At 45.8% G+C, this 26,340-nt stretch overlaps 1 protein-coding gene across 1 annotated transcript; it reads right to left on the bottom strand.

Moving 5' to 3' along the window:
- Positions 1–7,383: 7,383 nt before the first annotated feature.
- Positions 7,384–25,065, bottom strand: LOC120394552 (maestro heat-like repeat-containing protein family member 2A). The gene is made up of 6 exons (XM_039518768.1): positions 25,024–25,065; positions 23,152–23,264; positions 20,080–20,234; positions 18,047–18,097; positions 9,556–9,676; positions 7,384–7,497 (listed from the first exon to the last, which is right to left on the bottom strand). The coding sequence occupies exons 2-6, from the start codon at positions 23,254–23,256 to the stop codon at positions 7,384–7,386; spliced, it is 546 nt and encodes a 181-aa protein (XP_039374702.1). The 5' UTR covers positions 23,257–23,264; positions 25,024–25,065.
- Between the last annotated feature and the right edge of the window lie 1,275 nt (positions 25,066–26,340).

The following is a 26,340-nucleotide window of genomic DNA, read 5'->3' on the forward strand; positions in this document are numbered from 1 at the left end:
AATTGCATTTCATCACCAGGCCAAGGTAAAACCATTGTAACTGTAGTTTTGCTTAATAATGTCAGGTACTACACAGGTTGTATAGGGATTTGGGACTAATACTAACTAACAGTTTTTGCTTGTTCTTTAATTCAAAGGCCCAAACACACATTGAGGGGACAGAACAAGCATGTTCCTGCAACACTTTATCCTGTAGTAGAAGGTAACTTTCTGCAATTGGCTATTAAATGCGTGTGGGATTATTGAAAACTATTTTGTTGCAAACTGTATTTTAAACTCTCTCTCTCTGTAAAACATAGGTGGGATTTTTTTTAAGTATATGGCTGCAAACTGATGGTAATGGTGTGTTTCAAACTAAGAGGGTGTTGGTTTTTTAGTGTGCAAAATGTGTTTTAACCTGGATTTTAAAAGTTGATTTTAAAAGCCGTTTGGTTTTTATTTTGCAAAATGAGGTGTATTTAAAAAAAAGTTTGTGGGTTTGTTGTTTTAAATGGTAGAAACAAACTCAAAACTCCTGTTCGTTATACAGACTGAAATGGATTATTTTGTTTTAAAGCTATGACTTTTTAAATAAAATATTCATTAGGGTATTTTTCTATTTTTAAGTTTACAAGACAGTTTCATGTGATTTATAATAAATAATAATAATAATAATATCATCTGCTCCACAAACCTACCCAATACCAGCAGTGTGAGAGACCCTGACGAACTCTCTCAGTACCTGTTTTCCCCAACTATAAGGTTCCATCCTGCAAGTTTATCGACGATGAAACAGCATGAGTGTCTTGAAAGGACCCAAAAGACCAGTACTCTGTCTCTGGAAATACCAGTGTTTTCATAGCCTGTTTCACCACTGCTTATGCCCGCATAGAACTATACAAACTGCTAGACAGATTTCAAAAGCAGTGCCTGTACCATGACACTGACTTGGTGATATGTGTGAAAAGGAGGGTGACTGGAATCCTCCTCTGCGGAATTATTTAGGCAAGACACCGCCAGATCAACACATCACCGAGTTTGTGTCAGCAGGACCGAAAACATACAGATAAAAGCTATCGGGAAGAAAGGCCTGCATGAAAGTCAAAAGGTATTACCCTGAACGTAGCAAATTGTGAAAAGATCAACTTGGACAGTTTGAAAGATCTAGTTCTGGACTATTGCATGGGCCTGTGAGAAAACACCTCCAAAAAGATAGAGGTTCAGCAGCCCTCTATCATAAGGAACAAAAATCAGTGGCAAATAAAGACAAAAACCCTTAAGAAAAACACAGAAAATTGTTTCCACCAAGAAGGTCCTAGGAGAAGGGTTTAAAACCCTGCCCTATGGCTTTAAAAATGGATCTGAGGTGGAAACACCCCTTTTCTGCAATTCTTGCGGGGCCTAGCAACTATGGGAAAATGTGTTGGATAATGCCAAACAAACATTGTCTGTTATGCCTGAGAGTATTGGATAACATAGCTATAAAAATCATTACAAGATACACATGTCTGGGCTTGCCGAAACATGTTTTAAGCAAGGCTAGATATGCCCAAGAATTTAAATTTAGTTTTTACAAAATTCATCACCATCCGGTCGTTTAGCACTAAGTCGTTAGAATACAATTTAAGATAAACCCTTGCTACGATGATGTAAGAAAAACATGCAGTGATAGCTGCAGGCGACAGAGTGGGGGTCTTATAATTGTCTATTGTGAAACACATTATCTGTGGCATTTTTGTTTAAAAATTTCATAATGCTTTTAGGAAACAACACGCTATTCAGGGGGGGGGGTGCCCGTATGAGTCAAAAAACTCTCCACGGTTACACTTCACCAGATACAAGGTGAGCCAATGTTCACCGGGTTGGTTATGTGGATGCGTGTTGACCACCAAACCTAAGGGTTTCTGAGACAACTTGCTGCCAGGGAGCCAATCATAAGGGAATTCTTTTTTGTGTAAGGGGTCATTGATGAGACACGTGAGAGCTGCACGGTGTCCATGTTCACATATAGTCAAGCAGAACATTTCTCCTCTGATTTATCACTATGATGTTGTCAAACACCCCATACACGATCATATTGACGGTGATGGTTAGAGCCATCCCAAAATGTATTTCTGCTCTCAGGTTCCCGGTTTTAAACAGGGAACAGTGATTGGTGCATTCCTGGTTGGGAGACAGGTCAAAGGCAAACAAGGTGTAACCTCACGGTTGATTAACAGAGAACGATCTTTCACGTGTTTACCAGCTGTCTGTACCAGATTCATGTATCCTCTCACGCAGTGTTCTGCCTCGAAGTCTGGTTGCAGAGGCTTGGTTATGGAATATTCCACCTACGCCAGCCTCGTACATCCAGGAAGGGCATATCCCACCTGGGCTTTGTAATAGTTCCTGTAGATGGTGGGGTCGCTGTAATTTTTTAGGATCGCCAAATGTTTTGCTTTTTAGAAACCTCGCTCTCTCCGGGGACACAGGTGCACCTTGATGATCACCTTGCCAAAGCAATACAAGACGTGTCTGTTCTGATCTGTCTTTATTTCAATGGTAATGGTATCGATGTGGTGTTTTCTGACAGGAACGTAATGAGGTTTATCATAGGTGATGGTGACAAACTCATTGTTCCTTCCTCGGACAGAGAGACAATGTAACAGGGGAACAGAAAAGTCCCCCACAAACTCATGTTCTACAATATCTGTGAACAGACGCAAGAAATTAAAAGCCGTGTGATGTCTGCTGAGAAGGGGAATTTTTGGACTCTATGCTTCGGGCCCAAACCTAGAATGTTAGCTAGCTCCCCGCTGATAGAAAACATACAAGTAAAATTGGCAGATTTAAGACTAACTTTTCTACCCCCAGGGTCGTAGTTCATGACCACCTCAGGCGGTGTGGGATGACGAACCACAGTACTGTTCATATGATCCAATAATTCAGGTATGGACGAGTAATAACCTCGTTGTAGGATAAACTCCATGCCACACCTGCAAAGGTGATTTCAAAAGGGGTGTCTTCATTGATAGTGTTCCGCCAAAGTGCGGTATTGTATTTCCACTAACCCACCTCCCAGGCTCTCTGGATATCCCAGGGCTTAATTAGCCATATTGTAAAGTTCAAGCTGGTGTTCTGAGGAAAAACTGCAGAGCTGGCATTGCTGGGCAACGTAATGTAGAACCCGCTGTCGCTCATTTTTCTCTCTCTCTGTCTTTGCAGGAGGAATCTTTTTGTTTGTTTGTTTTGTTCACGTCTAAATGTCACAGAGTTGAGAAGCTTCCACCCAGCTGTTAAACTTATCGCCTCCTCAAACCATTTCACCAGTAGCTGCTTTTTTCTCCCTTTTCCTTTATCCGCTAGAACTTTTTCAATCCTGTAAATCCTGTCTTGTTTGGGGTTTACTTTTTGTAATTCTTCAGGGCAAAAAGATCCAGTAACTGTCTCACCCTCGTAATCTTTTAATCAGTATACAGGTCTCTGGCTCCTGGTTAAGGCTTCATCCACTATAAATAGCTCATCAGTAAACATCTGTTCATAACCTTTTTCAAAGGCTCCTTTGACTTTAGATAGTCTCACGTGGTCGCCTTTTCTAAAAGGGGCAACAACTGGTTTTATTTTAAAACCATCTCTATAAACTGTTTTCCATATCTTCAGAGAATGTGAAGGATTAACATCAGCAGGACTGGTACGTATAGTTCTGTGAAAGCTCCGGTTGTCACTCTTTATAAAGTCAGATAATACGTCTTAAAGCCTCTGTTGTGTTTGGAGAACCGGTGCACATCTACCAGATCTTCCTGCCATTGCTTGTCCACATCTGAAACAATGGTCTTGTTTCTTTTAAAATGTATTTGAGCCAGTTTGTGTAAAGTGTAAGCATCTGATCTGAAAGCTAAGCTGTTACCTGTCTTCTATTTAAAAGTTTTACTGTGCTTTTGGCCACTCAAAAGAGGATTCCTACCAAAGCTCCCAGCATCCCTGGGGATGTAATCTATTTTCATTAACAGAGCTGTCTGTGGAGACAGGACTGTTCCTGGTACCGTCTTTTACTAACGCAAGTATGGAGGGGATACAGTCATAGGGACACATTTAAATAAGTTTAATTAATTGCCTGGTTTAACACAACCTTTGACAGCCACCTGTAAAATGGACGCCATGACCCCTACAACGAAAGACTCTGAGCTGGTTCATTCTTCTATTTTGTCCTTTTCCGGATTTTCCTCTTGAGATCCGCATCTCAGACAGGAGCAAAAACAGCTGATGCACAACAGGGCTACCGATGTGTAAGTTCTCAAAGGCCTCTTGAAAGGCATCGTCGAGCTGTTGAGAGATTTTCAGACAAAAACAGTGTAAGCAACCCTCTGCTTGTTCTTAGATTTATGCAATGCCAAGTTGATTCCTAACCCCATTATACCCCCATGATCGACCATCGCTTCTTAATCATTCATTTACCTGAGCAACGTCTTTCCCGTTCACCTTGTCCACCAGTGACTCCCCCAAGCCATGATCATCTTCCCACTTTGGGGTCGTCACACTCATCTGGGTTCTTCACGAGGGTTCGGGGTCAGGTCCTGAGGTATCTATCAATGGTCGAGTCAAAGGGCCCTCCTCGGAACTGTAACTGCTATAGCGCTTTATCCATACAAGCCCAAAGGTCCTCGGGCTAAAACAAAGTCTGAAGTTCTCAGGGAGTGGTAAAGGAGTCCATGTCTCCTCTCAGCCTTTCCACAATTCATAAAACACATCTTCTTGGTAAGAGATGGCCTCCTCTGCCCAGCGCTGGGACTTATGAGGTGATGTGCTGCACTCTGATTGGCAGAGGGCATTGGAAGGAGTTCTTAGAGGGGTCACACAACCCTCTTCTGGGAGGTTCACCCCTTCCGAGAACCTACCTTGTTTTGGTCAACTCTCCTCTTGGGGCAGTCCTCTGCAGCTGAAACCCATCGCAACTGGTAAAGGGTGGTGAGAGGAGTTCCTAGAAGGGTCACATGAAGCACTTCCGGATGGGTCACCCCACCCCAGAATTCCCCCCAGTTGGTCAAATCTCCTCTTGGAGTGATCCCCAGTGGCTGAAACCCACCCTGATCGGTAGATGGCAGTGGGAGGAGTTCTTAGAGGGTCACACAAAGGACAGGTCACCTGCCCCGAACTCCCTTGATTGGTCAAGTCTTCCTCGGGCATTCCTATTGGGGCGAAACCCACCCTGATCGGTAGATGGCAGTGGGAGGAGTCCTTAGAGGGGTCACATGACACATCTTGCTGCCGGGTCAAGGGTGGGATTAACATTTGATTGATGGTAGGGCCCTTATACCACTGGAGTGCCTTGTTCTGTTTGTCTCCGTTCTGCTTCATTCGCCAAGCGCTCGGCCAGGACAGATGTCACTTATGAGCTCAGTTGCCACCAGCTGGACAGTGGGACTTGGGTCTTTCTCTAGGACCCGGAGAGCTGAAATTACAGAGGACATCACGTTAGTGAACAGACTGTCAAATCACAGCTAAGCGTGATCACAGAACCTTGAAGTACCTGAGCAGAATGATCACATGGAAAAATGTGAAACTGGGCTCAGTCCTTCTATTGGGGTGGAAAATACATGAGAGATGAATAGGCCTCACTTTTCATATAGTCACCTGTGCCTGAAATAGCTGGAGACTTATTACTTCTGAATACCACACGACAGCAGCTCTCCAATACAAACAAAGCTTTAGGGTCCCTCATTGGGTCCCTTCCATGCTCCCAACTGTGGGGAGACCCTGACTCTACCAGAAAGTCATCCACTCTGCTGCAAATGGAAGAAGGTCCATTGTTTCAATAGCTTCCACTTTTCAGTTATTTTCCAGCTCTATTCAGGAGCCACTGCCTGAGCTCAACTCAACCTGGAATTTAACACAGGCCAGGTCCAAGCTGGTTTGCGCATGATACAGGGCACCTACTGGAAGCAAAATTGCTGGTGGGAAATTTGGGGTAGCAGAAAGTGGCTACTTCTCACTTGGGGAGTCCACAGAAAGCCAATAAAGCCCAAAGTGTGGAGAGCACTGGCTGGGAAGGGGGCATTGCCAGGACAACCAGGAGATGCACTGACTCATATCACACCTTCTGCAGCTTCCTCCTTCAGGGGAAATTAAGGCTGACTTTCTACTGGGCAAGAGTGAATTTGTCCTTTGATGTGTGGCTGATGCACTTTGCACCAGTGGTATCGGTTACTGCTGCTTGTCAGCTAAATTCCTTTATAACTCATTAATGAGCAGGACTTCAGCTGTATTTATCACTTACACATCAGCAGATGTTCCAGGTCCAGCCATTTCATACGCTGAGTGTCTGTGTGTTCCAGGATGATGCCTAAATACACAATGTCAAATAAATAACAACAATAACAATAAAACCTTCCCTTGTTGAGTGCAAAGTGATATTAGCAGCCCCTAGACAGGTCTTTGGGGTCTCCTACTGTGGGCCTAAGGGTGAGCTGTGGGCAAGAGGATGCTAGAGCAGTTTAGAGTCCACACTGAAGAGAATGAGAGAGACATTTTTTAAAAAGAATGTTTACATAAAACCCATTTGCTTGATGAAACAGTCTGTGCTCCTCTTGCCACTGCAGTCAGTTATTGGAGACATACTAAGATAGTGTTTGGTCTAGTGGTCTGAGCAAAGGACTGGGGCCAGGAATAAGCGAGTTCTAAGCAGGGATCTCACAAGGTGACTGATAGGTGAGCCCCAATGCCTGCCTGTCTCACATGGGTGTGCTAGGGAGAAGAGGCCACAGGGCCAAACAGGAGGAACCTAATGCTTCCTTGACAAGGTGCTGTGGCCAGGAAGGTGAAACAGCAGGCGCTATGGGGAGGTGGGCTGCTTGCCTCCCAGTGATGAAGTCACAGTGAGGAGCACTGAACAGCACTGGGTAGGTCTGCACTTTGAGCTAGAGGTATCACACCCAGTTCAATGGGACAGGCCCACACTAGCTCTGACAGCGCTAGCATTAGAATGTAGCTAAGGCAGCACAAGCCGTGGGAGGAGCAGCCACTGTGAGAATAGACTTTGGGGTTTGGATGGGATCATACTTGGGGTGGTTAAACCTCCTGCTGCTCCTGCCGCCGCAGCTACTCTCTATTTTTAGCACAAAGGGCTAGTGCGGGTGTGTCTCATCAAGATGGGAATTATACCCCCAGCTCAAAGTGTAACCATGCCCTACGTGACAGTGTCCCAGGCACTACTACGAAATGACTGCACCGTGCTTCCCCTGCAACAATCCCGAAGCACTTTATAGCAACTAATGAATTCCTCCGACCACCATCCTGGAGAGGTAGGGACATTAACATCTCCATCTATGGGTGGGAAGCTGAGGCACAGAGAGATTAATGGCAGCTCAGTGCTGCACAGTGGGATTTTTCTGTCTCCCTCAATGGGAATATCAAAAGGGACACTGGGCATCATCTCTCACCAGCTAAGTTGGCGGCACCTGCCCGGATCCCTTCCCAGCTGCTACTGAAGGACGCGATGGTGGTGCTATACAAGTTCTCCAGCAGTTCTGCATTTTCTTTGGCCTAGAGGAAATCAGGGACACATGAGCTCTCTCTGGCTAGAAGTGCCCTTTGACTGCCAGCACATGCTTTTATGAACCACAGGTAAATAAGAGCAAGAACAGGTGGCTGGGTAGAAGTGGAAAAATGGGAATCTGGGGCAGATTTACATTTCCCATCACCCTCCAGTCAATAATCTCCTACAGTTCAACAGCTCACTCACAAGGTGTCTGCAAATGTCCACCTGGAGCTCTTCAGGCTTCAGCTCGGCTCTGCCACCAAGGTGCTTATTGATCGCATGTTGGAGTCTCTTCAGTCCCAAAAACGGGAAACAGAGGTGAAATGTAGCTCTGCATTCCTGAAAAGAGCGTCACACCATTGACTTGTTCCCTACCGAGTGCTGTGTTCAATCAAAGGGAACTCATCTGCGTGACTGCTCATCTATTCCAGGACAAAAAAGGATTCATCTGGATGTGACTGGCAGAAACATGCAGGAATGACTAATAGAGGGGAGAGCTTCCACTGAAACCTGGAGGTAGCATCAATGTCTTTTGGGAACAGATATACTGATGAAAGCTGCTTCACCAGGCACAGCTGTGGTCTTTCCTCTGTTCTGGGGAGGCAGGGGCCTGGGGTGAAGAGTCAGACAGGAACAGAGACCTGTAGGGGTCAGACCCATGACCTATCCTGGATTCTGGTGAGGCAGCCATGGACCAACCTGGCTGGAAGTGACTCAGCAGGAGGGCAATGAACTGAGGGGAGAATTTGGGCCTCCACAACAAGCAGGAATAGCAGTGCTCCCCTGGCACTGGGAGGAAGATTCCTTTGGCTTAGTAAATAAGTCACTGTTGGTCTTACCATTGAAACCTCGGGGCTTGGGTCTTGCAGGTGCAGCAGAAGTATGACCCAGCTCTTTCGAACCTGCTCAGCGAAATAGGCCTTCCATTTTTTCTTTGTCAACTGAGCCAGGATGCCAAATAGGACAAAGGCCACTGAGCGAAGACCATCATTCTCCTACAGCCAAGAAAGCCCCACAACTTGGTAAGTAAGGGACAATCCCATCACGCACCTCACACAGCCGTCTCTTCTACGCTAAAGTAAAGTGATTGCAACTACAGCTAGTCAGATAAACTTTAATTAACCAATTTTTATTCGAATTTTCTGATTCATGAAAATATTTTAGAGACAGTTCAATTTTGATGAAATTCCTCCAGAAGCCAGGCAGGGTCCTTAGAAACCTGCCTGGTGTCTTGCCAGTACACCCATCCAGCTCCTTGGCAGCCAATCTAGCAGGCTGACTGGGATCATAGGCTTCCAGGCTCCCAGCTTTGGGGGGAAGGATAGCTCAGTGGTTTGAGCATTGGCCTGCTAAACCCAGGGTTGTGAGTTCAGTCCCTGGGGGGCCATTTTGGGAACTGGGATAAAAAGCTGAGGATTGGTCCTGCTTTGAGCAGAGGGTTGGACTAGATGACCTCCTGAGGTCCCTTCCAATTCTATGACCCTGGGGGTCCTAGCTCTCAAATTTGCAACTCCCTGGCACCTCTAGCTCCCAGAGTTTCCTGGGTTCCCAGCACCAGGATAGTCTGAGAGCAGACTGCCCCAGGCCAAGGCTTCCAACAGAGCTAGGTTGAGAATAGTAATTCTGTTTCACAAGGAGTTCTGAAGTTTGGGGGAGGGGTTCCCACAAATAGGAACAAAACCAAAATTTGAAATCTCAAAAATTCTCTGCAAAACAGAATTATCATTCCAACCCTCTCACATAAAAACAGTATAGAGCAGGCCCAACACTTTCTATTGCACTCTGTAACCCCCTTTTCATGGTTATCTAGCTACCTAATCTAGTATTCAGACTTTCTTTGAGGTTCTCAGTGGCAATCAAGAACAGAAGGGTGAGACTGTGGGAGCAGGGATGTCATCCCCATCCTCCTAATGTTCTCCTCCTCCGTAAAACACCTCCCTTCCCTGGGGCCTAAAATCTCTGCACTCTGACATGAGCAATGCCCAGGGAGTCCACATCACACATCGTAAATCGAGTCTAATCAAGATCGGTTGAACTGGGGTTGGAGAGTTCTGTTCACATACATCGTCAAAGTAGGCCCGGATCTGTTCGGTGAGGTTTTTGAAGGAAGAACCAATGTCCTTCTCTTTCAGCTCCTTCAGGACTTTGGCCAGTGCTTTCATGCTCTCACCAATCACTTCAGAACTGAAAACGTCATGTAAGGCCCCGATCAGTATGTCCAGAAGAAACTTCTTGTACTTTTTCACCTGTACAAACATACGACATTAAAGAAAACTTATCACTGATCACACTTCTAAGAACTTTTCTTTAGCAGTTATGAAGCTGTGGGAATTTCATCAACCCTCTCTCCTCCTGAGATCTATAGCTATATTTCAGACCAGGTGCTAGCTACAATGAGCCAAACTCGGTAACATAATACACGTGCATAATCCTATTATTAGATTTCTAGTTACTTAGATTCCAAGGCCAAAAGGGTTCATTGTGATTATCCGGTCTGACCTCCTGCATAACATAGAACTTCTCCGAAATAGTCTCTGAACTAGAGTACATCTTTTAGAAAAACATCCAATCTTGATTTTAAAATTGCTAGTGACCGAAAATCCACCACAACAACTTTTGGTAAATTGTTCCAATGATTAATTAAAATTACTATTAAAAATGTACGCCTTATTACCAGTCTGAATTAATCTAGCTTCCTTTTTCTCCATTGAATCTTGTTATACCATTGTTTGCTAATGTGAAGAACCCATTATCAAAATTTGTTCCCCATGTGAGTAGTTATAGACTGTCCTCAAGTCACTCCTTAACCTTCTCTTTGTAAAGCTAAATAGGTTGAGCTCCTTGAGTCTATCACTAAAGGTATATTTTCCAATCCTTTGATAGTTCTTGTGACTCTTCTCTGAATCCCCTCTAATTTATCAGCATCCTTCTTGAATTGTGGACATCTGATCTGGACACAGCATTCCAGCAGCACTCACATGAGTGCCATATTCAGAGGGAAAATAACTTCTTTACTCTTCTTCAAGATTCCTCTATTTATGCCTCCAAGGATCATTTCAATCCTTTTGGCCACAACTTCGCATTGGGAGCTTATGTTCAACTGATTATCTGCCATGGCTCAAGTTTTTTCTCAGCATCATTGTTCCCTGGGATAGAGTCTCCGTCCTGTAAGTATGGCCTGCATTTTTTGTTCCTAGATGTATACATTTACATATAGTTACATTAAAGTGCACATTGTTTGCTTATGCCCAGTTTACCAAAGGATCCAGCTTGCTCTGTATTGACTGCAAAAAGGTGACTAGGGTATGGGAGAGAGCAGAATTTGGCCTAGTGCATTGTGTGCAGCCTCTGTAAACTCTGAGCAATTATTTCCATTGGATTCTCTACTTATGTTGCATCCTATTCAGTATTCTCTCATACCTTCACAGGCGCCCCATTGACTATATTTCCCAGGCCTCTTACAGCCATCTGACGGACAATGCTGTTCCTATCCTGTGACCTTTCTTCCAAGATGCGCAAGACACTCTTAAGCAACTTCTTCTCCCTGAGCATGGGATCAGTCATTAGCTGAAATAAAATCAACATGTCCATTAGCACCAATATGATCCTTAAGATTGGGAATAGAATTTGAGCCGGCATAGAATACACTAAAAACAACAAGGAGTCCTCCTATAGCCACAGTCTTGTGGATACAGACTAATATGGCTACCCCTCTGATACGTGGCACATAACACACTAACTTTATCATTCCACACAAATGAGAAATGTCTTAAAAACATGCAGCTTTCCTTTTGGGCACTATAATAGGGATCCACTCACCTCTTGAGAGCCCCTTAGTGGCCAGGTCTGGTACCACAGTCCTTTTCTCACCCCTGGTGCACCCTGCCAGCTGACCTCAGTGAGTCTTCTGTGGCTCAGGCCTCTGGCTAAGTCCCAAAGTCCAAATGAACCCCTTCTGGGCTAGTCAAGAACAGTCCCATTGCCCTCACTAGGGTCTCCAGCCCCAACTCTGGGTCCTTGAAATTCTGCTCTTTGTTCAAGCTCTCCGTAAGCATTGTCCCCTTCCTGGGGCTTATGCCACTGTAAGTGGTAGGGGATCCAAGGCCTGCCCATAACTCTGGGTTCCAAACCATGGACCCTGTAAACAGTAGTTAGGCACCGCTTGATTTCAGTTCATTGTTGCTTTTTCCTACCAGCCACTTTTAGCTTCACCCTCACCTCAAGGTTCAAGTTCTTAAGGACTCTCTTCCTGCAAACCCAACTTAAGCAAATGCTGCCAGAATCAAACTCTGGCAATCCCTGGAATTTCTGTGGCCAGAGAGCAGCATCGTTTCTTGCCCCTCCAGTTCCTGGCAGGAACTGACCTGCTAAGGCCCTGCAGCTCCTTTTAGCTGAGCCTGATGGGCTCCGATTGGCTGCTCTCATGAGGCCTCTCTAGACAGACCCAGATTTGTGGCTCTTTTCCTGGGGCAGGGTGCAGTAGGACCATGGGGCCTCTTGTAAGGAGCCTCAAAGCCCAGGAACAGCCCATCCCAGGCACAGATCGATTGTTTTCCTTAGAACCAGATGAGCCCCTAAGATAGTTACTTAGCATAAGTGGAAATATGATGCAGATGTTAGAGGAGGGCTGTAGAAAGGGAGGATGGTCCAGCAGTTAACACACTTGTCTAGGACTTAGGAGACCCAGGTTCAAATTCCTGCTCCCTCAAAGACTTCCTGGGTGACCTTGGCAAATCACTTAGCCCTTCTGTGCATCAGCTCCCTGCCTGTAAAATAGGAATAATAGTGCTTCCCTACCTCCCAGGAGTGTTGTGGGGATACATACATACATTACAGAGTTTTGAGGTACTCAGATACAATCGTCATGAGAACCTAAGACAGATGTGAATGTATTTGTATGTTGCTTGTTTTATAGTATTAGGACACTAGGTTCATTCCGAAGATCTGCTGAGTGAAACCAAAACCAGGAGCTGTTGGTTAGTATCAGCACTGGGACTTGGCAGAAGAGGTCCAGTACTTCAAACTCTGTCTGTATCTCTCTCATCCAGCGCCTGTGGTTGTGTAGCTAGTATAGGCAATGACAGCAATACAAATATCAGAGAGAGAATGACTCCGAAAGGTAGAATGAAGCTCCTTGTCAGGTTTCCATATAAAGGGGGACCCAGTCTACTATCTAAAATGACAGTTACTCCTATGAACTGAACTGTACAACTCCTTAAAAGAAAGGCAAACAGACAATTGTCTAATGGTGAAACTGCTCTTCGGAGCCCTGTGTCTTACCTGGGCAAGGAAAGCTGTGCTGGTGACTCGGAAGTTTTCCATTGGGGAATTCACCCAGGGGAGGAGGCGCTGTATGATCTCAGGTGTTACTAGTCCAGATCTTAGCAGAACACTGGAAGGCAAAAGAAACCGCTTATGGGGTCGATTGCACACTTCAAAAACTCAGCTGCTCTGAGCAGACAGCTCTGATATCTATGGGTGAGAGATGTGTGTTTCCACCCAGGGCACCCCCCTCAAAGCTATAAACTGGAGGTTCCCTCTCAGCCACTCTATTTGCTACTGATTCCCAAGGATAAAATCATGCCTCCTAGATCTCTTACCTCACCAGCAGACACACTCCCTCATGGTGAGTCTGGGGGTTTTCAAGCAGAATCCATGCTTTCTGCTTCCCAAGCACTCTCACCAGTCTCTCATTCCCAACTTTGAAAAGCAGAGATTCTAACGCTTGGACAGAAAACCTGGGGAAAGAGAGGCACAGAACTGCAGCAATCAGTAGAAAGGTGCAGCCTGAACAGAGTCAGGAAGCCCAGGTTACTTGTCAGGTCTGCTGTTCATCGACAGTTCATCCATTGGCAATATCCTGGACACCAGTGTCCCTGGAAGGACTTGATGCCAGGAAGTAAGTTTCTGTCTCATACATCTCATATAACTAGTTTTGCTAGGGACAAAATTTTGCAGTCATTTTTCACTTTCTGCAAGGAGTATGGGCACTAGCAGAGTACAAGGATATAAAAAAGATACATGATCAAGACCCAAAAACTGGGGGCATAGAATGTGGTGATCACTAGTGGATATTTTGGGGTCCTATAACCAGATATGATGTGACAGAGTGCTGAGGGTTTGCACTTGAGTCAGCACTCTGGTCACTATTAATACTAATTGAGTTCCTTACAGAAAGCCTAATTGAACAGAGGTGTAGCTGATTACGAGGTTAGATTGGGGCTAGTGAGTCACGGAACCAATCATTCCATTAACAGGGAAACTGTATAAAAGGACATGGGCAGGAGCCCTTTGAGGGGAACAGACAGAGAAAGAAACTTGGGTGACCAGATAGCCCGATATTTGGGGCTTTATCTTATACAGGTGCCTATTACTCCCAACCCCATGTCCTGATTTTTCACATTTGCTGTTTGGTCACCCAAAGAGAAACAGAAAGACAAAAAGCTGGGAGAGCCTGACAAAGTGAGCTCTCTGAGTGGAAACAGCTTACCCCCCATTTTGGAGAAGAGTTTAGAAAGTTGAGATACAAGATAAAGGTGCTATGTGTTGATAGGGGGATTAAATAGACTTCACGTTGGTGTTTACAAGCAAGGAAGTCTCAACGTGGTCTGTGTTTGTAGAAAATGTGCAACACCCCTCTCTGTCACAGCTGGGGGCTCATCAGGGATTTCCCTGTTATCTATGCAAATAGAGAGCCTGCTGGAGAAGCCGGGGTAGAGATTTGGCAGTGTGGGGGATGGAGGGAACACACTGAAATGGGTGGTGAAACAGCAAAGAGATGTCTAGAACAGGGGTTCACAACCTTTCTGCTTCTGAGCCTCTCACCTCAACAAGCTATAAATACTCCATGGCCCACTCCCAGGCCTCTGCCCTGCTAGGAATCAGAGTTTGGGGCTCCTGGCTCTAGATTTTAACTCCACAGGGTGCAGGGGCTCGGGGCTTTAGTGCAGGTGCTGGGCCTCAGGGCTCCAGCCTGGCTGGGCTCAGAGCTTCAGCTTTCTGCCTTAAGCCCCAGCTAGTCTACTGCCAGCCCTGCTTGGCAGACCCCCTAAAACCGGCCCGGTTGAGAACTGCTGGTGTAGAAGACCCCACAGACCTTCCAACAATCCCACTAGGCAGAAAAACAGCCTTTGCTTGCCTGGTAGGTTTAACAGCAAAAGAGCCTTCAGGAATTTATACGGGAACAAGCCCAGGTCTGGCAACAACTCCTCCAAAGTCTGGCGAGTCCTGTGACAGGAAATGGAAACCAGGCACAGGAGATCAGACTCTGTAAAATGGGACCTGCGAACAACCCTGATCTGGTTTTGGTTACTCTTAAAGGAGCAGCGGTGAGACCTCACAAAGACAGAACAATGTGGGCCTTTCAACGGACACCCCATTTAACCGGGGAAGCACATATATGGCTCTTAGTGATTAGCGGGCAAGAGATTAGGACATGATTAAGGCAGCCATGCTGGACAAGGTGGGGCCTGTCCACGGAAAAGTACTGCCAGAAATGGAGAGTTGAAAGATGGATTGAGGGATTAGACCTCTGTGTATTTGCATAGAAATTGTAAGACTGGGCCACTCATTGGTAAGGCCAGATACTCAAACTGTGGGGGAGATCATGGACTGCATGATTCTGGAAGTTTCTTCAGAGTCACCCTGAGCATACTGTAGTATGGGTTACATGGCACCAGCCAGTTAATCTGGACCCCGCAGTTAAAGATACAGAGGAATTTGCAGAGGCGGACATTCCCAGAGTGAGTCAGTGGTTTAAGGGGCTAGATTTGAGAAGGAGCAGAGTGCCTTCAGCTGGGAAGGGCAGCAAGAAGAAGAGGAAAGAGCCTCAAGGAACTGTAGTGGGAGCTTGACCTACAGTGTGCTTCCGACATGGACGTGAAGGACAGCTAAAAGAGACTGTCCTAAAATGGGCTGTGGGTTTGCACAGTTTTGTGGCTGGGACAAGACTCCCAGGCAGGGAAGAAAAAGGAAAGTACCTACCATATCGGTATGGGTAGGGAGGAGCCACCAAAGGGAATAATGGACACAGCTTCATCCTGTTTGCTGATCAGGCAGGAGTTAGTGAAACCCCACTGGATACTTCCCAGAGGTAGGATCAAAACTGAATATGTACATGGGGATAATAAATTCTGCCCAATGGCAGAGGTGACTCTGGAAATCAAGGGGAAGTTTAGGCAGAAACATGTAGGGGTAGTGGATGGATTGCCCCACTGCCTTCTCCTGGGCATGGACTGGGATCCCTTTCTAACAGGGACACCAAGGCATGTGTGGAGGCCCAGGAGGGTGGAAGTAAAACCTGCAGGGCCAGGTAAAGAGGAAATATATGTAAAGGGGCTGGAGGAACCTAGGCGAAAGTACAAGCCACAGAGAAGGTGAGGACGGAGAAGTCCCCTGAGAGACAAGAGGGAGGAGAAAGAAAACAAAAGTCAAGAGTAAAGGTGACTTAAGATCATCCATTGGGGTCAAACAGTCATCAGAGCCCTTACCAGCAGGATCTCAGGAGCAGGCATCCCTAGAACACTTTGGAGGGACTCAGAGCAGTCTGTGTTCATGGAAGAGGCTGGGGCACAGCATACCACCCCGTCACATAGAGGTACCTAAAACTGGCCTGTGCATGGGCCAACAGCATGAGCAGAATAGACACTTGTGTCTGCAGCGCCAGCAATCACATAGCTAGGTACCCATCCATGGGAACAAATTCAAGTTTTGTGGACAAACCTTAGGCACCCATGCTTGAAAACCTGACTCACTGTGGCCACTGTATAAGATCAGCCTTACTGGGTCAGTCCAATGGTCCATCTAGTCCAGTATACTGTCTTCCAAGAGTGGTCAATGCCAGCTTCTTCAGAAGAAATGCACAGAACAGGGCAATCCTGAAGTGATCCAATCTCTGTTGTCCAATCTCAGCTTCTGGTGGTCAGAAGCCTAGGGACACCCAGAGCTTGGGGTTGCATCCCTGACCATCTTGCCTAATAGCCACTGATGGACCTGTCCTCCATGAACTTATCTAATTCTTTTTTTAACCCAGTTATACTTCTGGCCTTCACACCATCCCTTGGCAATGAGTTCCACAGGTTGACCATGTGTTGTGTGAAGTTGTACTTCCTTATGTTTATTTTATACCTGCTGCCCATCCGTGAACAGAGTTTAGATCCTGGTTTCCTAGGAAAAGTCAGAGACATTATAAAACCAGGAAGTCTGTAATCTGAGCGCCTTGTTGGCACGGAATAAAGAAACACAACAATAATAGAAACTGTTGTGAAATTGGTGGGAAATGTACATTAATGGGCTACCAGAGCTGAAGTCCACTGATGACTCAGGAATCTCTTAGTGTTAACTGGTGAGGGCACAGAGTGGGTGCTGAGGGTCTGGTATGTACATTCTAGTTCACTAAAAGATTGCCATATGAGTCTCAAATAAAAGCTCATGTCACCAATATCATTGTGGAACACATCTACAGATGCTGTGTAAAGAGCCATGTCTGTACATTGAAAATTACATTCTTATGATCTGTGTCTAGGGACTAGTCACCAGGAAAGGTGAAAAAATGGTTTTCTTTCAGGCAAGAAATGTTTCTCCATCTGTTTGTTTACATGTAAATTAAGCATGTAGGGTTCACATTCAGTTCAGAAGGACTGTGAGAACTTCAAAGAAAGAAAAGTAACAGGAAGTAGATAGGGGGTGGGGACCCAATTTTGGGGTACACCTCAAAGGTTTGCTCTAGTATATTTGGGGGGCAAAGACGACACCCTGGCATCTTTCACTTAGGAAGTAGATGGACAGCGAGACGGACAGCGGGTCGCTATCAGGCTTGGTTGAGAATGTTGGGTGAGAAACATCTTTAGACAGGAGGTTAACCTGGTGGTTAAGTTTAGTCTCTAAGAGCATGTTATGATTTCATTATACATGTAACCATTTTTGGCTTGCATTCTTACTCACTATCACTGGAATCTCTGTTCTTTGATCATCTCTGCTCTTGTTTGCACTATAAATACAGCTAAGTGCTGTGTGTTTTGCACTATAGAGTATAAGTAATAAAGTATAGAGTCTAAAGTAGAAGTAATAAACTGGTGTGTACTGTTCCATTGGGAACAGCAGGCCTGGTAATTCTGTGAGTGTTCAGTGGATAAAGGTCTGGACACTATACGGAATGGTCAGAAGACTCGGGGGTTGGTGTGTCCCTATCACTAACCTGTACAAAGAGACTGGGGTCTGAGGAGGCCTGGATGGCAGTGCTTGTTTTGCCAGAGCCTGGTCATTTTAGGAACTAACCCACAGCAGACACAGACAAGATTTCTTCACTCTAAGGGCACTCTATGAGGTAAAGTGCCTCATAACCTTGGGAACTCCTGGGAGTGTCACACAACTCTATTGGAATTCTCTTTGTTTCTCTCCTTCCTTCTAATTACCGGCAAGGGTTGTCCTCAGTATGTTTTTGGTCTTTTCGTAATAGCCTCTGGCTGCTTCTCACTGGCAAAGGCATCTTTTGTCCTAAGGTTCAGCTGACCTGCTGCAGGAGAATAGGAAACAGCTCTGGGAGCAGCTCCGCACAGCTTCGCTTGACTGCAGTGCTGACACCACCTCAGAGATGGCACATGTTGCCTGAAAGGAGAGCATGGTAAAAAATGAGATCTCCTCCCAACACCATCACACCCTCTCTCCCCTTCTGATATCTGCTGTACTGAATTTTCACTTCTGCCAGTAACTTGAATGACTGCAAGCAACTCCCTTAACTCGTGGCTCAGTTTCCCACATCTATAAAAATGTGTTTGACCTACCAAGGCATATTGTGAGTCCTAAGGAATATTTGCAAAGCACTGTGAGAAACCTGGTTCAAAGACTTTCTAATTGCCAGATGTTAAGTAAATCAGCCATGTACTCTAAAACTGCTGTATTTGTTCCGCAGACAGCAGAGCTGGACTCAGGGAAACTGTACATCAGAGGAGAAGTGCCCACACAGCAATATTCTTCCACACTTCTAGCTTCCTATCAGCAGGATTGTCACAGGACAGAGGAAAGCCTGAAAGGCGTGTCTGTCATCTAACTTACTGAGAGAGGTTCAGCAGCTGCCAAATGCCTGTCAGTATCAGTCTCTGAGGTGACGCTTCCTTCTTGGCTTGTTGAAGTCTTTATTTTGTCCATTAGGACCTGTAGGACTCGAGTGGCAAGCAAGGGGTCTCCCCCCAGAGATCTCCACAGCTCAGTGGTGTCACTGCAATTTAATAGAAGTTACATGTGACCCCTGGACACTTTTGTGGCTCAGACTGAATGCGTCCTATTTAAGTAAAGACCAAATTTTCTCCTTGCCTATGATGAGAAAGTTAGGAGCACTGTCCTCCTCTAACGCGCCTCTTGTTTAAATATTGAGTTTCCAGTTACAGAACTAGGTTAAGTGACCTAGTCTTACTGCAGCCTAACCATTAATACTAGACTTCCGAAGCACAGGACACAGAGCGCCAACCTCAGTTCCTGTTTTCCTACTTCCCAGGAAACATGGACTCATGAGCATGTGGCTCCCAAAGATCCAGGGTTTGGAAGGCAAGTTGATGAAAGAAAAGCCACATTCCTACTAACTGGACATACAATTACGAGACAGAATATTCATGGCCATCCTAGGTCCCCTTCACAAAGGGTGTTCCTACCCTCTGTTTGCCAGAAGCTGGGACTGGGCAAGAAGGGATGGATCATTTGACATTTACCTGCTCTGTTCATTCCCTCTGGGGCATGTGGCACTGGCCACTGTCGGAAGACAGGATACTGGGCTAGATGGATCTTTGGTCTGACCCACTATGGCCGTTCGTATCGTCTTAGATTCCAGCACTGATAACTGAGTTATCAGTTAGGAATCTTTAAATGAAATGATGGATCTGCTTCCAGTCCAGTTTTAAGTCCCAAGGATGGCAACTCTATTCTAGCAGCCAAACCCTCACTGATACCAGCGGCAGTCTGATGACAATATTGGCCCTATTCTTTGTAATCAGCCAGGGATTGGACTTGAAGCTGTCATGCTACCAGGAAATCAACAGCCACTGCTAATTTCCCAAGTGAGGTCAATTCAGGTGTCTAGAGAGCCAGGCGGTTCAGGCACCAGCCCAGCAAGCAGCTGCTTGGGGCGGCCAATGGTGAGGCGGCATGTCTGGGTCTTGGCGGCAATTCGGCGGCTGGTCCCTCACTCCTTCTCAGGCGAAGGACCAGCCGCGAATTGCCGCCAGACTGGCGGCGATGGTAGAGCTGCAGATCGTGATCGCAGCTTGTTTTTCCTTTTTGCTGCTTGGGGCAGCAAAGCCCTCTAGCAGGGCTGGCTCCAGAAGTAGATGTTTCCAACAATACACTCCAGTTATACCAGTAAAGTTAGGTCTTTAGGATGTCAAAGCAGTTATGAATTAATGGAAACAGAATGACACTTAATTTCTCTCCACACCCCACCTTAACATGCTCTTGGACCTTCCTGGAGAAAGACCCAGGCTATTAACTATCAGGAATTATCCCAAAATGTCTGCTGCTTAAATAAAGCCCTACATCTCCCAGTAAAGCTGTGGGATCCATGTTTTACCAAGATGAATGCAATAGGTAGTGGTATATACCTGTCCATCGGCAGACGTTTTCTTAGGAGGCTGGAGAGCACTGCCTCTAGGTGATGGTGAGCTAGAATAGACACTGCCTCCAGCAGGAATTGCCTCAAGCTGCCCTCCTGGATAGTAGGCACGTGGCTATATATTATATTCAGGATAGCTGGCACCTGGAAGGAACAAAACCAGAAAGAAACGTCCCTTTTTCTTTCTCTCCATTCATTCTGCAGAATCAAAACCTTTATTTAGCCATTTGCTGCTTTTTTAGAAATTCCTCAAGAAACAAATGTTCAAATATGTCCGTGTAACTTTAACCCACAACAATTGCCCACACTTGGCTGTAAAAATTAACACTGACACACACATACAGCGAAACCCCACTATAACACGATGATCGGGGTCCAAAAAATGGGATTGCGCTAAATGCGGGGTCGTGGTATAGCGGCGTCTACCATTTCAAGCTGGTCGATTTCTCTTGGGCAGAAAACTACTTTCATTTGCGAACTGCCCACAGCAGTAACTGAAAGGGTGGAGCTCCAGCAGCGGGGGCTCTCAGCCATGCAGGGAGAGAGGGAAACACTTGGGGAGAGCAGGGGAGACGTGCAACGGGCAGAGGAAGAGCGAGGAGCAGCCGGGGAGAGAGTGGCTCTTCTCACCAAAAGGGTGAGCGGGGGCAGGTGGGAAGAGGCAGTGGGGAAGGCACATTCCATTTTTTGCTTTCCGCCCCCCCCCCCCGGGGGTGCTCCAGCCACTCTCCCTTCACAAAGCCTCTCCCTCTGGTTTTTTTTTTTTTAGACTTTTGGGCTTCCACGGCACCACGGCCGCGTTATTTATTTATTTATTTTGCGCTTCTGCGGCACTGCAGCCACTTTTTTTTTTTTTTTGGCCTGGGGCGGCCGGAGCCACCTTACAATTGCGTTATAGCCAAATTCGCTTTATTGCGGGGCGCATTATAGCGGGATCAGGGGCAGCTCTAGCCATTTCGCCACCCCAAGCATGGTGGCACGCAGCGAGGCGCTCTGCGGTTGCCAGTCCTGCAGCTCCAGTGGACTTCCGCAGGCGTGCCTGCGGAGGGTCCGCTGGTCCCGTGGCTCGGTGGACCTCCACAGGCGACCGGCAGAGCGCCCCCCGCGGCGTGCCGCTTCAAGCATGCGCTTTGCATGCTGAGGCCTGGGGCCGCCCCTGAGCGGGATTTCCCTGTACATACCAGGTAATTTAATGTGATGGTGCCCAGCTAGGCATTAAATAAACCAGCTGCCATGCACAAAAGAAGGCTTTGCTTGCCCAGATTTTGCAGCTGTGATTTGAGCAGCCAAATCCGACCATTTGCCTCAAAAGATGCACAGATCATAAACAACCACAAGCACAAAATATGCAAGTGCTTTAAACACAGTGTGCAAATGCCTGGGACTATGAACAGGTGACGACCTCTCATATTCATGCCTAGCCCTTCACATCTTCAAAACACTGTGCAAACGTGGCAGTTCTGCTACGAGGGTTCCCTGTCCTGAGGCCTTTCACCAGCCTTGATAGAAGATTTTTGGAGTGCTCCTTTCATCTAGCCCTAACGCACTGGGCTCCAGAATAAGGCATATAAATAGTGGATCCCAAAGACACTATAGTTTTCTCCCTCCCACCTTCTATTCTTAAAGTGCGTCTACACACCAAAAAATCCCACAGCAGTGAGTTTCAGAGCTCAGGTCAACCTGGGCCTGAGGGCTTGCACTATGTGGCTAAAAGTGTAGCTGTTCCTGCTCGGGCTGGAGCCCAGGCTCTGAAACCTGGCAAGAGGGTGGGTCTCAGAGCCCAGGCTCCAGACTCACTGGGAATGACTACAGGGCTATTTTTATCCAGGTAGCCCTTAGCCATAGGCCTCCTAAGAAGTGGATGCCTCCAAGTGCCGGTCATTCTGTCTTCTTGTCTTTTCCCCAGAGTCTGTTTTCAAGCCTTTCTTGGCTGAATACTGTGGCAACAAGCCAGACAAATAAATAACCAACCATCGTCCTTTTCCCTTCTATGTGCTCTGTCTATGGCTTTTGATTCTGCCATGGCCTTTTTTAGGGTGGGAAATGAGTTGTAATCGACTCTACGTCCGAGGGAGAAACAGCAAGATTTTTGTTCATTACACATGAGGGCAAAGATCTAAAAGCCTAGAGTTTAGGCAGAAAACCTCTCCAGTTTCCCATTTTACCTGGCCCAGCATGTCTCCACACTCCTTTAGGATGATCTTTATCCACAGTCCAGCTGCCATGGCACAGGTGGGGCTGGCAGACAACATACCTTCCACTGTGGCCTCAATAAAGTCTGTGGCCTGTTCTGGGAAAAGTACTCACTAACAACCTGGGAACAAATCAAAAACAGGAGAGACTGCAATGATGTTTGGCTCCAGCACTTGTAAAAATGGAGGCCTAATCTCTCTATGGAAAAAGATCTATGCATCCACAAATTGCATCCGACGAAGTGGGTATTCACCCACAAAAGCTCATGCTCCAATACGTCTGTTAGTCTATAAGGTGCCACAGGACTCTTTGCTGCTTTTACAGTTCCAGACTAACACGGCTACCCCTCTGATTAATTAACAATTTGTTAATTAGCCTATGTCCAGCTAGCCATTTGGGATTAAAATTCTCTCCATGGTCTATATACTACATTTTTGTATTCTACACTAATGAGATCAGGTTCGAGGCAAAGCCTCTGTTGCACAGTTAGCACAACATTGTACTGGATATGCAGGAGATAAGTTTCCAGTTTGTATATACACTGCATCTTTTTACAACATATAAAATGAAGTCAAGAGAGGCATGCTCACAAATATAGGCTAAGGCAAACCCACAAGGTGACAGAATGAAGACTGGATGGGTTCTCAGCTTGATGTTCCACTAACAGAGTTTTTCTCATGGATAGCGGGATAGGTACATGTGTGCACATCTGCATGCGCATTTTCATGCACGTGCAACATTCTGTGGAATCTGGATTTACATGGCCCACAGCTTGCTCCAAGTATGGAAAGGCATCATGAAAGCGTAAATGTAAAATGAAGGGTGCCTGGTCACTAGAACATCTGCACAAGTTTTTTGAGTCAGTTACCCTGGCCATTTTGGAAGATGCCTGAAACAAAGCCTCAGGGTCTGGAGCTGTTGTTAGTTCGTCACGGAGACATCTCAGCTCCTCCTCCGCTGACCCCAGGTTCATGGGCTGGCCTGGAGTGGAGAAAAGGAGAAAAAGTACTGTAACGACTAATGAAACTGAACCTCTACTGCATGGACATTCATACAGAAGGATCCATGTGCTAGGCTGTTATTAGCACAGTGTAAAATCTTGGCCCCATCAAAGTCAATGGCAAAACTCCTGTTGACTATAATGGAGTCGGGATTACACCCTAAATGTCTGAAAGTTAACAGTAGTGGTATGTTCTTGTGACTGATACAGGATTGAACAAGCACCGTCTTCAGCTTGGAGCAGCTTTCTGGGGGTGTCTGGTTTCAGTAGCATCTCTGCTCTCAGTATTTACATCTAATCTCATATTCAAGTACAACTCATGCAGGTAGATGTGACGTTCCAATGTAGAGGTGAATCCCTCCACCAAACTCTCATTGTAAAAGAGATGGGGCTGGACAAAACCTTCGGCAGGAAACCCAGGCTCATCCATCACTTCTAAACAATGCTGGGATTTCTATGTTGTACAGTCAAAGACTGGAGTCCCTTATTCTGTTTCTGAATCACCAACACTGTTTTTTAGGACTGATTAATAATAATTAGAAATAGGGTGACCAGATGTTCCGATTTTATAGGGACAGTCCTGATTTTGGGGTCTTTTTCTTATATAGACTCATATTACCCCCCACCCCCGTCCTGCATGAGTTTCACATTTGCTGTCTGGTCGCCCTAATTGGAAATGGCCTTAAATGACAACCAAGATCTATCCCATTAGGTGAAAAGAACGTCCTACTCAGGGTCGGCAACCTTTCAGAAGTGCTGTGACGAGTCTTCATTTATTCACTCGAATTTAAGGTTTCGCGTGCCAGTAAGACATTTTAACGTTTTGAGAAGGTCTCGTTCTATAAGTCTATAATATATAACTAAACTATGGTTGTATGTAAAGTAACTAAGGTTTTTTAAATGTTTAAGAAGCTTCATTTAAAATTAAATTAAAATGCAGAGCCCCCCGGACTGGTGGCCAGGACCTGGGCAGTGTGAGTGCCACTGAAAATCAGCTCGAGTGCCGCCTTGGCACCCGTGCCATAGGTTGCCTACCCTGTCCACTCTTCACAAAGGGAGAATGGCCTACACTTACTCCAATAGCTTTGAATGCTCATGACAGAGGGCTGCTGCAAGAACTTTTGTTTAAAGAATTAGTCAGGAAACCCCTCCAATACAGCCAGTGGCAGGGTAAAGAGAATGAAAATGTTTAGTACCAAGGGCTTGTCTACATGGAGATAGTCAAGAAAGCTAATCCAAATTCATTTTCAAACTGCATTAGTTAAACTTCATTAAACACCTCTGGGGACACACTTATTTAGAATTAAAGGGCCTTTTTTCAGGTTAGTTTAATTCATGTAATTCACTAAAATTAAGAAGGGCCATTTTAATTCAGAAATAGAGCATCCACACGTGTTTAATGCCACTTTAAAATTTACACCTTTAGTTCATTTGGATTAATTCTCCTTAGTGTCCCTGTGTAGAGAAGCCCTAAGGAACTGAGCAGTTATCTACCTGGTGCAGACCATTTATTATTTGTACAGTTCCCAGAAGTGTGCCACACTCTTTACACATCATAATTGTCTCTTCTAATGAGGTATTTACAAGATGCCCACCACTCTGTTATCTAAGTGCCAACAGACAGGACAGAAAGAACTAGACAGGCAGAAAAATGGACAATACAACAGTGGAAGAAGGTGAAGAATTACTTATACCTGCTAATGGGGAAGAATTACTTATACCTGCTAATGGTCTCCTCACCTTGTATACTGAGAAGGCAGCTGATACAGTCAACCACCCACTGACGAGCCGTGGCCAGTGAATCACAGCTGTATGGTGCTATTGCTCCAATCAGAGATCCAAACTGATTAAAAGTTTCCTGAGTCTAATTAAAAAAGAATGAAGAATGAACGTTCTCCAGCTGTACTAGACTTCACTTGCCATCTTTATTGTTGATACCAGTCAGCTCTGTGTTTTGGGGGGACCAGGGCACAGTATCTAGCTTGTGTGACTCATGAAGAACACCCCAACCCCCGTCTCTGTTTGAACCAAAACCGATCAGAGAAAAGGCTTGCAGAGAACAATGAAGGGTTTGTGGAGACCCACCTAGACACCTCCTGACAAGGGTGACAAGATTAAGACATCTCCATTTGCATACAGAATGAAGATCAGAGACAACTCCCCTAGCCTCAACTGCATGAAAGATGGTATAGGGATTAGCATAAAGAATGAAGAACAGAGAACTGCACTGAACTCTGGGACCAGAAAGCAGGGACGCATTAAATCATGGGAATCCCTGCTCCAGATGCTAATGAACCTACGCCTGCACACACCCTGCTCAGCAATTATCAGACCAATTCTAGTAATAAATCTTTGACTCACATCCCAAAATACTGAAGCAGCCTAGTTGCCTTGTGAGCTCCCTGGAAGAAAACAACACCCATAGCCAAGAGTGATCAGCTCCTATTGTCTAGCCTAAAGAAAACCCTTGAGCCATCAGTTTACCCATAAACAAATCTAGTGTTCTCCCTTCAACCATTGTATTTTCTCTACAAAACCCCTACCTATGCCCAGGTAAGGGTTCTGATGTATAGACCCAAACTCTGCATCAGTTCCACCAGGATTCCATCTCCTGACTGATCGTGCTGGGGGCTCTGCCTGTCTCCAGCACTCAGGACCCTGAGCTACCACCATCACCTGGGAACCCCGACCAGTTCAAGTCTCATGGAGCGGGTGAAATCCATCTCTCTCTCTCTGTTTTCTTTCCTACCTCAGGTATTAACCTTTAAAATGTAGCTGTTACGTTTGTTTAGCCCTCCTGGTGTGGTTATCACTATGATTCAATCAATAACTGTTATGGTTCAGCTGGTTGCCTCTCTCTCTCTCTCTCTCTCTCTCTGAATTTTACTCTTTTGTGTTTTTAGCTTCCCCCATTTACTGTGCAGCAACACTTCTTGTACCTAAGCTAAAGATCCCTGTAGTGCCCAAAAATACTGTGGGGTTTGCTCCTCAAGTGGGTTACTACCAGTACAATTGTAATGTGAAAGTGTGATAGGAATGTGTTAAACTTGCGGCACA

Source organism: Mauremys reevesii, unplaced genomic scaffold, assembly GCF_016161935.1.
Source record: "Mauremys reevesii isolate NIE-2019 unplaced genomic scaffold, ASM1616193v1 Contig65, whole genome shotgun sequence".
NCBI classification, from domain to species: Eukaryota; Metazoa; Chordata; order Testudines; family Geoemydidae; genus Mauremys; species Mauremys reevesii.

Coding starts and splice junctions, on each gene's coding strand:
- LOC120394552 (XM_039518768.1), bottom strand. CDS start 23,256: ATGAACCTGGGGTCAGCGGAGGAGGAGCTGAGATGTCTCCGTGACGAA. Junction 9,677..18,046: donor CACTGCAGTCAAGCGAAGCT/GTGCGGAGCTGC, acceptor TGACGTTTTCAG/TTCTGAAGTGATTGGTGAGA. Junction 7,498..9,555: donor TCCGGGCCTACTTTGACGAT/GTATGTGAACAG, acceptor GATTTCCTCTAG/GCCAAAGAAAATGCAGAACT.